Genomic DNA, 16,246 nt, shown 5'->3' on the forward strand with positions numbered 1-16,246 from the left:
TGCTACTGTTTTTCTTTAAATGTTCCTTTTAGGAACTTCAGTGACCTAGATCATGACCAACAAGGGTTATGTAGAACTCAACTTGGAGATGTTTTTTAATGTTAATGTGGTAATGTGTAAGAATATGAGAAATAAATGGAGTAACAGCAAATAATTATTGGTTTAGAGATTAAAATTTTTAACCAAATTGCTGTAATGCAGTATTGCTCTGGCATTTGGCTAAATCTCGACTCAGCTCCAGCTGTTTGTGATGAATGGTATTTGGCTTGAGGTCTTAGTTTCCAGAACTGTCCTACTCTGCAGTATTTTCTCAATTCTCCTGGTCATCAACTTTATTGTCTGTTTTTCTACTGTACTGTTGTTACACTGGTATCAGTCATATGAAAAATATATAATAATGTTGTTTAGCATGTGTGGCCTTTGGAGTCAGATTACCTGGGTAATCCTTTTTTTTTAATTTAAGATTTTATTTTTAAGTAATCTCTACATCCAACGTGGGGTCGAGATCAAGAGTCTCATGTTCCACTGACTGAGCCAGCCAGGCACCCCAAACTACCTAGGTTCTAATTCCAGCTCTACCATTTATTAGCTGTGCGTCTTTGGACCAGTTACTTAACATCTATCAGATGCAATTTTCTCAACAGTAAAATGGAAATAAATATATTAGCCATCCTCATGGCTTTTATAAGGATTAAATGGAATAATCTGTGGAAAGCACTGAGCACAAGTACTGACTTGGAATATAGTTAGGGTTCAATAAATATCATAATTTTTATTATTGCTATTACTTAAAAGGTGCATATTATAGAATTTGAAGTCACAGAATGTTATGAGGTAGAGGCATTTGCCAGTGAAGAAATTTCTTACTGTTATTTAGAGCATGAGTACATGTAAAAATCTACTGTTTAAACTTTCAGGAATACTTAAATACATTACTTAAACAGCTAGAAAAGAGAAAAGGAGCCTTGAAAATCAAGTGAAAGACTGTGCACTGAGACGGGAACAAGAATCAAAGGTTTGTTTATATTCTATTCTAGACATTTCTTTGTAACTGTCATTATTTTTGGTATCTTATCTACAAACCTACTATACTATTATCACAAAATGCTTACAAAACTATTTCCTACACTATTTTAAAAAACAGCATAGAGACATAAACTTGACTTAGTAATAGTCTTGCTAGTATTGCAAATCCTCTCTGATGTTGGATTCTTTTGTATTTTTCCTGTAGGCTTACCACAAGGCCAACAATGAGTGCTGTAGATACCTAGCTGAAATGTCTCGGGTAACTTTTGTTGTCTTACTTCCAAATTTTAAGAGTTTCCTCTTGCTGTAAACTACATTTTTCACTTTTCTAGGCTTTTGATTGGTTTGGTTTGGTAGACAAACATATGTTGGAATTATGGGAGAAAATGTACCAAGTTTCTAAATATGGGAGGTGAAAAGGAAAATGTATAGGTTTTATAAAAAGGTAAAAAGGAGATAAAAGTTTCCCAGATTAAGGGAATATTTTGCATATTTGCTTCCTTAGTTATCCTTTTAGTTTGATCTATAATTTCTAAATTCAAGCAAATAAGCAGTTACCCCTCTGCTATCATGAAATTTATGGCATTTTATGTCATGATTATGCACAGTGAGGTCTCAGATAGCTTTGGCACCACTATTACTAGAAAGGGTGTACTTACAATACGGGATAGGAAAGTGTGTACATACAAATGACAGGACAGGACAGGAAGGTTATCAGTAAATTATGAATGATGTTGCACATATTTTCCGTAATTTTTCATTTGCATTTCAGTTTTATTTATGATGATGTCAGTATTACTGAGTTTTTGTTTTGATGTTGTCAGAGCTATCTTTTATTTATGGTTTCTGATGTCATAGTTTAAAAGTCTTCATCTCAATGTTTCATAATATTTATCACATCTTTTTGTAGTACTTAGCTAAATATTTTACATTTAGATATTTAATCCTTGTTAGCTTTGTTTTGATATATGTTTTAAAATCAGGATATGAGTTTAGTTTTCAATGCACATTATCTAAACGAAAGTGTCCAAAGAGCGGTTGGATATATGAATCTCAGGGTAGAAAAGATAAAAATTGGAGATAGAGATGTGGAAATTATTAGCACATAGATGGTAAATGAAGCCATGTGAATGACGGGAATGCATCAGGGAGAGTATGCCGGGTGAAAAGAAAAGGTAGTTTAGAATATAGCTCTGAAGAGTTTCAACAGTGAAAGGGGACGAAGAGCCAAAAAGAAGGTTCGAGTCTTCAGGACATGAACTTGGTGAGGCAAGGAAGTAGAGGAACTTGAGGGCTGGGTTTGCCATAAAGAGTGTCTGCTAATCACTGATCTGGTATTTCCAGAGGATCAATGAAAGGATTGAGAGGAAGGGAGTTAGGATTGGGGCTTGGAGCTGATAAGGGGATGTATAGATCAATTTGGCAATGGAAGGGCAGTGGTGGGTAAAGGGAGGCTTGGACTTCTAGTAATGACCAAGATTAAGTTAGGAAATTGAGACAAGATAGAACCGCTCCTTGTGGTCTCTTACCCATAAAACAATCAGTTCACACTTGCTGGTCCTGGACACTCAGTAGGCATCCCTGCTTACCCCTGCAGTGCAGCACCCTCATGCCCTTCCTCAGACTGTGACTCCACCTGGCCAGTTCTGCTTCCTTCGAGTTCTAGCATAAATGCTCATTGCTTTACAAGACCGTGATTTGAGGAAAGACCACAGGTTTTGGAGTCATTTAAATTTGGATTTAAATCCCAGCTTAGTACTTAATTGTAGTGTGACCTTTTGGGGCCTAATTTCTTTCCTTGGTAGAACAGGAAATAATAGTACTGTCTTATAGGGGATTTGTGAGTGTTTAGAGATGTAATGTATGTAAAGTGCTGAGTAAAATGCCTGGCCCATAATATGTTCTATATTCTAGTAAGTGGTGCACAGTATTTTCCTGTTTTCTTTCCTGATCTCCCTAGCCTCTCTCTCTCTGTGACAGGGGCATTAGAGTTTCTACTTGCCCAAGCCTCTCTCCTTTACCTTTGTTTATCTGAAACATTCACTTAGGTGAAATAGGTTCTACTCTGATTTTACAGGATCACTGAACATACAATCAAAGCCTATTTTAACAGCTTCCCAGGAAGATGTTAATCCTGTTCCCAGTATAAATGTTAATAAGGATTTTCACTCTAGAATGAATTGTTAATCTTTATAGTAAAAGATGGTTCTGACCATGTGGATATTAGGGTGACTGGAAAGGTCAGCGGATGATCTCAGTTCTTTCCGTGCTGAATACATAAGTAATTGATTCTCAGGTAGATAACTAGAGCTGTTTGCTGAGGCTGCTGTTTATACGTCTGCTGTCTTCACTGTTTTGAATGAAACTGTGAGTTTCCATATCTCAGGATTGTTCTAATTTATGCAGTATGTGTACAGTAAAGACATTGAGTTTTAAGAATACACAGGTTCATTGCATTGCTTAAGTCAGGCAGAAAGGCTGATTAGAACTTGTCTGTTTCCATAAACAGAATTTTAGCAGTAGATCGGAGACACTGTTGAATATAATGCTTTGGTTTACAGAAAACGAACCTGAGGCTATTGTGTCTCATCGTCAGTTAATTCTAATTATTAGAATTATTAAACCATCATATGATGTTCCTTATTCTCCTTCCTTAAAACATATTGGTTTTAGTTCCCTCCTCTGAAGAACACAGAACAATTCTATAAGTCTCCTATGTGACAGCTTCTTAAAGATATGAAAACAACTCTTAAGTGTTTCCATAGTTTTTTCCCTAAGATAAAATATTAAATTACCATAAAAGTTACACTAGCAATTCCTTATGACATAGGTTCCAGACTATCCAGCTGTTTCTGTTGTCTTTTTGGACATCTCTATTTTGTTATTGTTCATTTGAAAATAGAGCTCCCCAGATTTATTTTTATTTTCTTTTTAAAAGATTTTATTTGTTTATTTGAGAGAGAGTGGGAGAGAGAGAGAAAGAGAGAGCATGAGCAGGGGGAGGGGCAAAAGGAGAAGCAAACCCCCTAATGAGTGGGGCTTCAGATTGGGGGCTCAATCCTGGGACTCTAGGCTCATGATCTGAGCCGAAGGCAGATGTTTAACTGGCTGAGCCACCCAGGAGCCCTAGAGCTCCCCAGATTTAAATCTAGACTTGAAATATAATCTCAACAGCATAGCTATTAAAAATTTGCCTCCACCATACTCAATTTTTTCTCCTTTGCTGCCTGAGCAATCATTCTGAAATACAGATATGCTGTTGTTCCCTATTTTTTTAAAGGTTCATTTATTTATTGGGGAGGAGGGACAGAGAGAGAGGGAGCCCAAATCAGGGCTGGATCCCAGGACCCTGAGATCATGACCTGAGCCGAAATCAAGAGTTGGACGCTTAATTGACTGAGCCACCCAGGCATCCCAGTGATGTGTTCCCTATTGAAAGTCTTCAGTGACTTTGCATTGTCCAAAGGATTTCAGCAAAGCTCAGTGTAGTCTACAAGGTCCTTTCCAACACGCAGTGCCTAACTTTCCAGCTGTGTCCCTACTCACACCCTGTACTGCACCCAGATCGACGATGTATCTGGACCCTGCATATATCATGCTGTCTTATATTTGTAGGCCCTTCTTGCTCCTTCTGCCTGGAATGTCCATTCCTTAGCTCTTAATTGGCTACTCTTCCAGGCCCTCTGTGGCCTGAACTAGCATCTGCTTTATGCTTACAAAGCACCTGTGCAAACCTCTGCCAAGGCAGTGAATTGTGCAATCTATTGTACGATCTATTTATTATGCTCCAATAGATTGTAAGAACTATGACTTATCTTTGTGCCCCAGTCCTAAACAGGAGGTGGCACATAGTGGATGCTCGATAGCATTTGCTGAGTGAATAAATGAGTAAATTCCATCTTCTGGTTCAATGTGCCCAAAATTGTCCCACTTAGCAAAGGTGATCCAACATCTTCACAAAGATGCTCATCTCTTCCACCAAAGTAAAGCCAACTTTTATTTTACCCCATCTTAATAAAACTACTACCTTAGCTTTCCTTTTCTCAGTCAAACTTCATGCAAGTGTGAATATACTCACTGTTTTGCTTTTAGTCTTCGACCTCTTTGAACTCCTTTCTAACCCCCAGTACTGGGCTCTGGCACAGTTTACTTTTTAATAGCCAAACATAATGACTCCTTTTCAAGCCTCCTGGTAGTGTAGACATCTCTGAGACATTTCATATTGCTAACCACGCTCACTTTTTGAATATCACCCACCTCTTGACTTCCATGACTGTATTTTTTCCTGGGTTTTCCTAAACCTAAAGGATGGCCTCTAGTAATTCTCCTACCCCTTAAAAGTTGCATTTTCAAGTTTAAATCATCAACTCTCTTACTTCCCTGTGTGTTCCTACTGAATGATCTCATTTACTCATGTCTTCAGTTGCCATCTCTAAGGTCACCAGCCTCAACTGTTCCTGTACTGGAAATTTTATTTATACCACCTAATGGAAGTCTCCACTTTCGTATCACAGAAATACCTCAAAACAGACAAAAATGAAAATATGATCTTGTTTTCCATTTCAATATACATACAGCTTCTATTGTCATATCTTTCTTAATGGCAGAGTGTATGTATTATTTATGTTCAGTGTCCATTACAAAAACTTTTAATGATCTTTATATCACAAAAATGATATGATTTTCAGTTTCCTCTATATTTATTTTAAAACTCACATGGAATGTGGGGTTGAGATAAAGGAGTTTCCGTAATCTTTAGGAATGTTTTAATACTGAAGAAGGCCAGAATTTCCCATTATTCTTTAGCTTCTCTTATACATACCACTTAAGGGCCTGGTTATAAAAGAGTTAATTGAGAATGGACTGTTCCTCTTATCTCCAAAACCAGTCATGAAATAAGAGGACAAATGCTCAAATGTTTATATTTCAGGTCTCTGACTCATACCAAGTTTCTAAAAGGCAACAGATGGATCAACTGCCTAGAATGAAAGAGAATCTAGTGAAAATGTAAGTCTAGCTACATCTTTCTTTTCTAATTAATTATATTTGAATTTGAATGGTACTGACAAAACAGGTGTCCATTATATTTTGGAAGTTGAACTTCTAGATTTTATAGCAACGGTATAAAATAACAAACAGATGGTAGAAGAACTTAAAGAAGTTTATGCTCTCTGCTCACTATTTATATACATTTTTGTAGATCCCAAGAATATGTTCTGGCTTTCCAACATGATAAGTTCTTATTTTCTAAGCTAAAACAATACCCTACCCATGAAGAGCCTAAATCTACACCGTTAACAGTATTATATACAGTATTATATAAATACAATTAAATTACCAGCCTTAACTTTTTTACTGATGAAATATAGACACTGAAATTAGTATAGAAGATAGTGCAGTTTAAACTGTGTTTTCCAATGGAAACAAAAACAATTTAGGATGAATGAAGAACAGAAGAATGTTTTATGGGTTTAGAAAGTTATATCTACACATAATTTTTCCTTTTCTGTACTAAGTACAGAATAATTAGTCAGGCAATCCTTGTCTTATATAGCCTTTTCTATGTAGGGGAATATATTCAGATATAACTTAACAATATCAAAAAAGTAAACCAGGGTATAAATTAACTATAAATCAGAATTCTTTTCAAATACAGACATTCAAGATATATGCAGTACAGCAAGTGTTTTTGGTGGAGATTCAAGGGATAGCAACATTTTGTCCAGTATGTTGTTAGATGGAAAGAAGTATATTCTTCCTTGAGTATGACTATTTTAAATTATAACTTATTATCCTGTACATTTATATCAATAGAAATATAATATAGTTAAAACATTAAATTATAGAAAACAATTTCCCTCTGAAAACTATTATACCTCTGTGCTGGGGGCCCCCAAGACCAGTCCCCTGTTCAGTGATTTGCTAGAACGAATCACAAGACTCAGCATATATTTGTGCATACAGCTAGAATGTATTGCAGCCAAAGGATACAAAGAAAATTCATCAAAGGAAAAAGGTGTATAGGATGAAGTTTGGAGGAAACTAGGCACAAGCTTCTAAAAGTCTCTAGTGTAGTCACATAGACACACTTCATTCCTCCAGCAGGAAGTCGTGGAACAAATGTGACAGCACATGAAATTTTATCTTCCAGAGAAATTCATTAGATACTTAGTGCCCACTTTTTTACTGGGGGCTAGTTGTGTAGGTACTCTCTGCTTAGCACATACCAAATTCCAAACTTCCAGAAGGAAAACATGTTCATAGTAACCATATTGTTTGTACAGTTCAAGTACTGTAAGCCATTCCTTTTCTTTTAAGGGAAGTTTTGTATCATTGTAGGGAACTTTTTACCACTAAGTTCCCAGACACCAGCCAATGACCAACCTTGCAAGAAGGCCTTTCTAAGGAGAGCAATTTCAGGCCTGCTACAGTAACTCTTTCTGCACAATCACCCTACATATTTCTTTTTTGTTTTTACCATTTATCTTCCAACTCATATTTCTTTTTTATTTTTACATTTGTCTTCCATTATCTTTTAGAAAGATAATACCTCTTTTATTCAAATTTGCTTAAATAATGGACAAATATTTTGAATATACAAATAAAACTCATTCTACTCATGTATTAACACACATACACATCTATATCACTAGACTACAGGTCTATTAGGGCAGTTTAGTTTTCCACTGATACTATTGTTGGTTGGATCTCTCAGGGAGTAGACTCTGAAATGGAAATCAGCATGTAGGAAGTTTACTCGTGAGCATTCTTAGAATGAGTACCTCGAGGGGAAGGAAATATATTTGGGCAGAGAGAATAGGGCTATGGTGCAGCTGCAGTCTCACGTATCAAGCTGATTCATCAGTGAATGAAGTGTGGGCCTTCTCTTCCTCTGATGGGGTGACCTACCCTGAGAATCAGAACCCTGGTTGTCACATCCTTTCCAGGCCATGTATAAATGGTTCTCATCCACTTAACTGTCAAATTGGGCAAGGTGGTACTAAAAGACACTCAAGTAGACGACCTGGATGCCAAACCCATTCCTCCTTGTCCCCTGCTATATCATCCTGATGATTGGTTTCTCTTTGGAGCCCCCCATACCATAGGTCTGAACTGAGCCGGCAGTGCTAGTGCATCAGAGGTGGATGACATGGTCTAGGATCCCTGCGCAGTAAGCTGGTCTGTGCCCTCTGGCACTGCACATGCTTGATCTCAGATACGTCACTTCCATCTTTGGTAAAGCCTAATGTTGAATACAGTGCCTGGCATAAATAAATAGGTGTTTACTAATTTTTTAATGAATGCATGAGTGAATAAATGGTCATACAAATGGGAAAAAAAAAACCAACTTGACTTTCTGGAAATACTAATAAACCAAATAACTCAAATAATAGAAACATTTCTATATACCTATAACCTTCCAAATTAGGTATATATAATTGGTACTACTTTAAAGTATTGTTGTTCTGAGTTATTGCCTCAACTCCAGAATTTAGTATGCTTTTTGATTAAAGTTTTAGTCTTTAAACCAAGTTTTAGTGTTAAGTACCTCACAGAGGAGGATATCCAAATGGCCAATGGACTCAACACCATTACTTATTCAGTGGAATGCAAATTAAAGTTATGAGAGACCACCACAAATTTTAAAGATTGATGATTCCAAGTGTTGTCAAAGATATAAGTAAAAATTTATGCAACCACTTTGGAATAGTGTTTAGTATTACTTTCTACATTTAGCTGATCATACAGCTACTCTATAACCCAACAATTGCAGTCTTAGTTATATACCTAACAGAATGGTGCATATATTTACACCATAAAACCTGTGCAAGAATGTTCATAACAGCTTTATTCATAACAGCCATAAACTGAACTCAAATATCTATCAGTAGTAGATCAGATAAAATTTTTTGAGAGATACATATTCGTACATATATGTTATTCTTATATAAAAACATTTGTATATTTATGAACAGTAACGTGAATATATTATACACACACACATATATATATGAATAATAACAACAATAAAAATGAACTACAGCTCACACGACATCATGGAAAATTATCACAGTTTTGGGGAAAAGAGGCCAGAAAATACAATAATATGATTCTATTTATATGATGTTCAAAGACAGGCACAACTAAACTGTGTCAGAAGACAGGACAGTGGTTACCAATGGGAAGGAGAAGGGGAATGATAAGTGGGAGGAGCACAAGGTCTTCCAGTGTGATGGCAACGTTCTGTTTGTTGACCTGGGTGGTGGTTACCTGAGTATTTGCTTTATTATAATTCATGGAGCTTACATCTCTATTTTGTGTACTCTCCTATATATGTTATACTTAAAGCAATGTTTTAAAAATCAAGTTTTAGTGGCTTTTAATGTTTGCTTTAGTTGATACTCTTACATATGCTAATGGTAAATACTGACTTACGGAGTTTTCCTAATGTTTGGAATAAATGAGAACATTAGAAAATACCCACGTGGGATACCTGGATGGCTCATTCGGTTGAATGTCCGACTCTTCATTTTAGCTCAAGTCATGATCTCAGGTTCATGAGATTAAGCCCCGCATCGGGCTATGCACTGGGCCTGGAGCCTGCTTAAAATTTTCTCTCTCCCTCTCCCTCACCCCTCCCCCCACCCCGCTCGTGGGCACACTCTTTCTCCTTCTCTTAAAAAAAAAAAAAAGAAAAAGAAAAAGAAATAAAGAAAATATCCATTTGACTGTGATATACTATAAAAAAAATCTTTCAAAGAGGAATACTGAATATTAGCTATTACATATATTCCTATTTTGTGAAACCATAGTCACAAAATAAACGAGATATCTATACTGCTATTGAAAGATGTATTCTAGAGATCCTTGTATATACTTATTTGAAAAAAGGATATGGGGCACCTGGCTGGATCAGTCAGTGGAGACTGCAAATCTTGATCTCAGGGTTGTAAGTTCAAGCCCCATATTGGGTGTACGGATTACTTAAAAATAAAATCTTAAAAGGATAAATAAGAGATATCATCTTTAAATAGGAGAAATCATGTCTTTAGGATGAGGTTTAGAAGTTGCCAAGTTAATAGGTAACCTTATGGCTATGACTTATGGCACATATTAACTATAAAAAATCATATTCCTGCAAGCAAAGACTTCGAAAGCTGATACCACAATCAGTGGTTCCTAAAGGTAGAAAACCGTAAATTTTTTTTTCTTTAGTGTGAACATCCTATTTTTTTTTCTCCTTAGTAGTGTTCTAGAGTGATTAAAAGCTCTAGAGAAGAAAATAAGGCAATCCTTAGTGCCCTGGAATCACAGGACCTGAGGGAAATTGATTCTGGGACTCATTAAGAGACAGATTATTTAGGGAACCACCTTTTGATAAGAAAAGCAGCTAGAGGAGGGAAAATACAACCAAAATATCCAACATTAAGGGAATAATTCAATTAACTATAATGATATTATAAAGTTACAAAAAAAATACATTCTAGGAAAATATATAATTGACACAGGAAAATGTTTACCTAGAGTAATAAATAAAAATTATAATATGAAGTAGTATATTGGGATCATGGATAACTTATATTTATATTTTCTGGTATTTTCTATAAGAATATGTGTACTTTTAACACAACTTATAAAGCACCCAGCTCATAAAGGGTGTTCAAGATGTGGCGCTCTTTTTATAGGATTCTGTTGCTTCTACTAAGGAAAGAACAATAAAGATTTTAAATAAGCATAGAAAAAATCTAAACCTTGATAACTTCATTTGGGACTAGATTTATACAGGAAGTCAAGGTAATTATTAATGGGATACTTGTGTCTAATTGCTTTAGTGTTTCCATTTGTTTTTATAGGGTAAGATTGGGGCAGCCAATAGAAAAAAGAATATGTGTACTCTATAATCATTTTTAACTACATCATATTAAAGGAGAAAAATAGGGGCACTTGGGTGGCTCAGTTGGTTGAGTGTTCGACTCTTGAATTCGGCTCAGGTCATGATCTCAGTCTTGTGAGCTTGAGCCTCACGTTAGGGTCTGTGCTCAGAGTGGAGTCTGGTTGTCCCTCTCTCTCTGCTCCTTCCCCCACTCGTGCACACTCTCTCCCTCAGATAAATAAATAAAATCTTAAAAAAAAAAGAACAAAAATCAAGAGGTGCCTGGCTGGCTCATCAGTAGAACATGCTACTCTTGACCTCGAGGTTATGGGTTTAAGCCCCACACAGGGTGTAGAGATGACTTAAAAATTAAAAAAAAAAAAAGAAAGAAAAATTAAAAATTAAAAAACTAAAAAATAAAAATTCAATAACAGGAAAATAAGAAAAAGTTCATCTACTAGAATGACTATAGAATACCTCAAGTAAAATAACAGTGTAAATATTTGTGTAGCTAATGCAGTATGATAGTTTTAAAACTAGTGAGTGGGTGGCACAGCGGTTAAGCGTCTGCCTTCGGCTCAGGGCGTGATCTCGGCATTACGGGATCGGGCCCCACATCAGGCTCCTCCGCTATGAGCCTGCTTCTTCCTCTCCCACTCCCCCTGCTTGTGTTCCCTCTCTCGCTGGCTGTCTCTATCTCTGTCGAATAAATAAATAAAATCTTTAAAAAAAAAATAGTGAGTGTGGTAAAAGTAAGGTGGTAAATGAAAATTCGCACTGGGTTTGAAGCAGGTGGATGGATCAATTTTTGCCTCTTGTCACTTACAATTTAACGTGGCTTGATGTAAGTAACCTCCTTCAGATTGTTCATTCACCTATAAAATGGGGATGACAAAATCCAAATTAAATGGTTAGTATGACATTACAGATTATTGAAAAATCCTAGTTCAATAAATATCAGCTATTATGATTCTTCTACAATGTATAGTATTTTGTTGAATATAAAGAATTAATAAAGTAACAAAGAATTTATTTGTGGGAAGAGAATAAGACATATGACAATAATTTGAAACTGCAAGTGACAAAGCTACAACACTGTTAAGCTAGCATAATCTTGCAAGGGTTTTAGCTACCATCGTGTCTGTAAAAACTACAATACTCAGGAATGGAAAATGGTTTCCAAATTTTGTTGACCATGACTGATGTCATATTGTGACCCAGTTTACCCATATATATATTTATATATAACTGAAAAAGATTATGAAAGAGTACTTAGGCTTATTATGTGTGAACCATGCTGATATTTTCTATTTCATTCTATTTTTTATATTGCTGTTATAATTCACTGAATCAGTCCACTATTGAGTTGCATTCTGTAGTTTGAAAACACTGTTCTAAACGAGGTCTAGGAAATTAAACATATCTTTAGAGTTATGTACCTCAGCTTGATGATTAGTGTCATCATGTCAATTAGATCTTATAGAAATGGTTGGTATTAAGGAAGCCATTTAAAATATCCTTAGCATAATATAAAAGCATTTAGTATAGTAAACAATAAATATCTAGAATGAACTATTAATTGAATATGATATAATTAAATGCTTGTGGTTAATTCCATATTACACCAGAAGACGAAATTATTCTGAAGCATTGTTATTTAATTAAGGAAGCTCTTTGCACAGGAAATGATTTATTCCCAAAGTACAACATTTAAAAATATTTATATTGAGATATAATTGACATGCCCCAAAATTTACCCTTTTTTTCTTTCAAGATTTTATTTAAATTCAAGTTAGTTCACATATAATGTAGTGTTAGTTTCAGGGATAGAATTTAGTGATTTATCAGTTGCATATAATATCCAGCGCTCATTACATCAAGTGCCCTCCTTAATGCCCATCACCCAATTGCCCCATCCCCTGCACACCTCCCCTCCATCGACCTTCATTTTGTTCCCTATAGTTAAGAGTCTCTTATGGTTTGCCTCCCTCTCTGTCTTTATTTTATTTTTCCTTCCCTTCCCCTATGTTCATCTGTTTCGTTTCTTAAATTCCACATGAGTGAAATCATATGGTGTTTGTCTTTCTCTGACTTATTTTGCTTAGCATAATACTCTCTAGTTTCATCCGTGTCATTGCAAATATCAAGATTTTATTCTTTTTGATGGCTGAGTAAAATTCGTGTGTGTGTGTGTGTGTGTGTGTATACACACATACCACAACTTCTTTATCCATTCATCAGTTGATGAACATTTGGGCTCTTTACATGTTTTGGCTATGTATATGTATATGTATATGTATATGTATATATATATGTGTATGTATATGTATATGCCTTCGAATGGAATTGCTGAGTCAATTTATAAGTGTTTTATCTTTTTGAAGAACTGCCAAACATTTTCCAGGGCTACTGCATCATTTTATATTCCCACTAGCAATGTATGAGGGTTCCAATTTTTCCAAATCTTTATCAACATTTGTTATTGTCCTTTTTTTTTTTTTAAGCCATCCCAGTACTTGTGAAGTGGTACCTCATTGTAGTTTTGACTTCTCCAAGGACTAATGATGTTAAGCATCTTTTTATGTACTTGCTTGCCATTTGTATATCTTCTTTGGAGAAATGTCTGTTCAAGTCTTTTGCCCATTTTTTAAAAAGATTTTATTTATTTATTTGTTTGTTTGTTTGTTTATTTATTTATTTGAGAGAGAGAGAGAGAGAGAATGAGAGAACACCGGCAGTGGGAGTGGCAGAGAGCAAGGGAGAAGCAGGCTTCCCACTGAGCAGGGAGCTGGATGCAGGACTCAATCCCAGGACTCTGAGATCATGACCTGAGCTGAAGGCAGACACTTAACCTACTGAACCACCTATGTGCCCCTTTTGTCCATTTTTAAATTGGGTTGTTGTCCTGTTCTTGTGTTATAAGAGTACTTTATATATTCTGGTTGCTAGACCTTATCAGATACATGATTTGCAAGTATTTTCTTACATTTTTGTTGTTATTTTTTCTTTCTTGGTGATGTCCTTTGAAGCACAGAAGTTTTGATTTGGATGAAGTCCAGTTGACCTTTGCTTCCTAGGATTTTTTTTTTCTTCATTACTTATGCTTCAGGTATCATATTTAAGGAACTTTTACCTAACCCAAGAGCACAAAGATTTTTACATATATTTTCTTCTAAGAGTTTTATAGTTTTAGGTCCTTTTAGGTCCTTTTTGATTCATTTTTGAGTCAATTTTTATGTGTAGTGTGAGACTGGGGTACAGTTTCAGTCTTTTTCACATGTCTATTCCATTGTCCTAGCACCATTTGTTGTGAAGACTATTCTTCCCCATTTGATTGTCTTTGCACCCTTTTAAAAAATCAACCATAAACATATGAGTTTATTTCTAGACTCTCAGTTCTACTCCATTGATCTATATGTCTATCCTTATGCCAGCACCATGCTGTCTTGATGACTAGCTTTTCAGTAAGTTTTGAAATAAGTAAGTGTGATTACTCCAACTTAATTCTTCTTTTTCAGGATTGTTTTGGCTTTTTGGAGTCCCTTTAATTTCCATATGAATTTTAGGGTCAGTTTTTCAGTGTTTTCATAGGGATACCACAAAGCTGGGGAAAGGGGGCTAGGGCAAGTAAAAATGTTACAAAATTCAGTGTTTTTGCTGAGTTTCAGCTGTGTGTGGGTGTGTGGGTAGGTGGGTGTGGTGTGTAGTGTGTTTAATAAATTCTCCAAGATTGCTTCAAGTCCTTGGTTAATTTCCAGAACTCTGAAAAAGTCACTTCTGACCATTTTTGCCAATTTTTCCACAGCTTTTATGGAGGAAAGATTTTTCTAAAGTCATTCTGTCATTTGTCCTGCTATCACTCCCTGAGTAAGATATTTTTGAAAAGCACCTTGCAGGGAATTGAAGCTGACTCTACTCTTAAGTAAGAGTGTAGGGAAGTTGGCTTTATAAAGATATGTAAATCAATAAAGGAAAGATGGTCCCACGGAAATCCAAGAACAGGAATTCCAATATAATTTGTCCCACAGATATTAAAACTAGAGTTCAAGGAAGCTTTGAAAATCTCAGCAGAACTTCATAGTTCTTCACTTTAGTGGTCTGATATAAAGAAAAGTAAAGGCATAGTCTTTGAACTCAGCCTTTCTGGATTCAAATTCTAGATCTCCTTACTATCTATATAACCTTGTTTTTCTCATCTGTCTAAACAGGGCTAATAATAGTACATACATCATAGGGATTTTGTGACGTTGATATGAATCAATTAATAAATAGAATTTAGAACAGTTCCTGACATAAATTATGTGCTTCAAAAATGTTGCTGTTATTATTTCAACTAGTTCAATCTATACTTCACTTTTCTTCTCATTACCAACTACCATCTTCACTCTCTATATCTTTTTAATATCACAGACCTTGGTATATCCTCGTTCCAATTTTATTATAATTTTAGGTAACATACCTTTGGCTTACTCATGGATCCTTATTTCTTTATTCTCCCTGCCCTACTTCATGGCTTCTATTTCCTTAGCTTTAATTCGTATTTCCAGAGGCAGTATCAGAATGGTCCATCTCATTCTTCTTTGGTCAGAGCTTTCTACATCAGGCCACGTCATGGACTACTTCCTGGCCTTTGGATTATCTGCCCTTGAGTTGGTTTCCTCTCTATCTGTAATGAGATAATATGGTATAATATATGGCTGTTTAGGATGGTACTGTAAGGATATAATGTTTTTGTTGTACACAAGGTTGACTGAAAAATTATGATTAACACTTCTTTTATTTTAGGGGAAGATATAATCCAGTTAATCAGAAGACAATGAATGCCAAGAGAGGACCAGTAAAAAAGATTACAAGATCAAACCATCTTCCAAAACTCAATCCGTAATTCTAGAACTGGGAGGATTTCTATTTCTTCCCTTTTTTCATCTGTAATATTCAACTTGTGAAGTTAATGTTTAACACATTTTTCAGGGAATGAAATAGACAAGAAAGAGCTATCAAACTTCTCTTAGCTCCTCCTCCAGAAGTTTGTTCCTTTGTTTGTATGAAAGTAATTTTCTCAAGTGATCCTAAAATATCTAATAGCATTGCTTATGATTTAAAAAATATCCTAGAGGGGCGCCTGGGTGGCACAGCGGTTAAGCGTCTGCCTTCGGCTCAGGGCGTGATCCCGGTGTTATGGGATCGAGCCCCACATCAGGCTCCTCCGCTAGGAGCCTGCTTCTTCCTCTCCCACTCCCCCTGCTTGTGTTCCCTCTCTCGCTGGTCTCTATCTCTGTCAAATAAATAAATAAAATCTTTAAAAAAAAAAAAAATCCTAGAAAGCCTGAAGGTTGGCATTATTAC

General features: G+C 35.7%; 1 protein-coding gene across 1 annotated transcript in view; it reads left to right on the top strand.

The window, feature by feature from the left end:
• The window catches only part of CCDC169 (coiled-coil domain containing 169), a 47,177-nt gene extending 30,931 nt beyond the window's left edge, over positions 1-16,246 (top strand). Inside the window, 5 exon segments of the mRNA XM_045796960.2 lie at positions 918-945; positions 948-1,015; positions 1,232-1,285; positions 5,957-6,033; positions 15,686-16,246. Of these exon segments, the coding sequence (XP_045652916.2) occupies positions 918-945; positions 948-1,015; positions 1,232-1,285; positions 5,957-6,033; positions 15,686-15,785 (327 nt within the window). The 3' untranslated portion in view covers positions 15,786-16,246.

This window comes from Ursus americanus, chromosome 10 (assembly GCF_024610735.1).
Source record: "Ursus americanus isolate L20-20 chromosome 10, mUrsAme1.1.p, whole genome shotgun sequence".
NCBI classification, from domain to species: Eukaryota; Metazoa; Chordata; class Mammalia; order Carnivora; family Ursidae; genus Ursus; species Ursus americanus.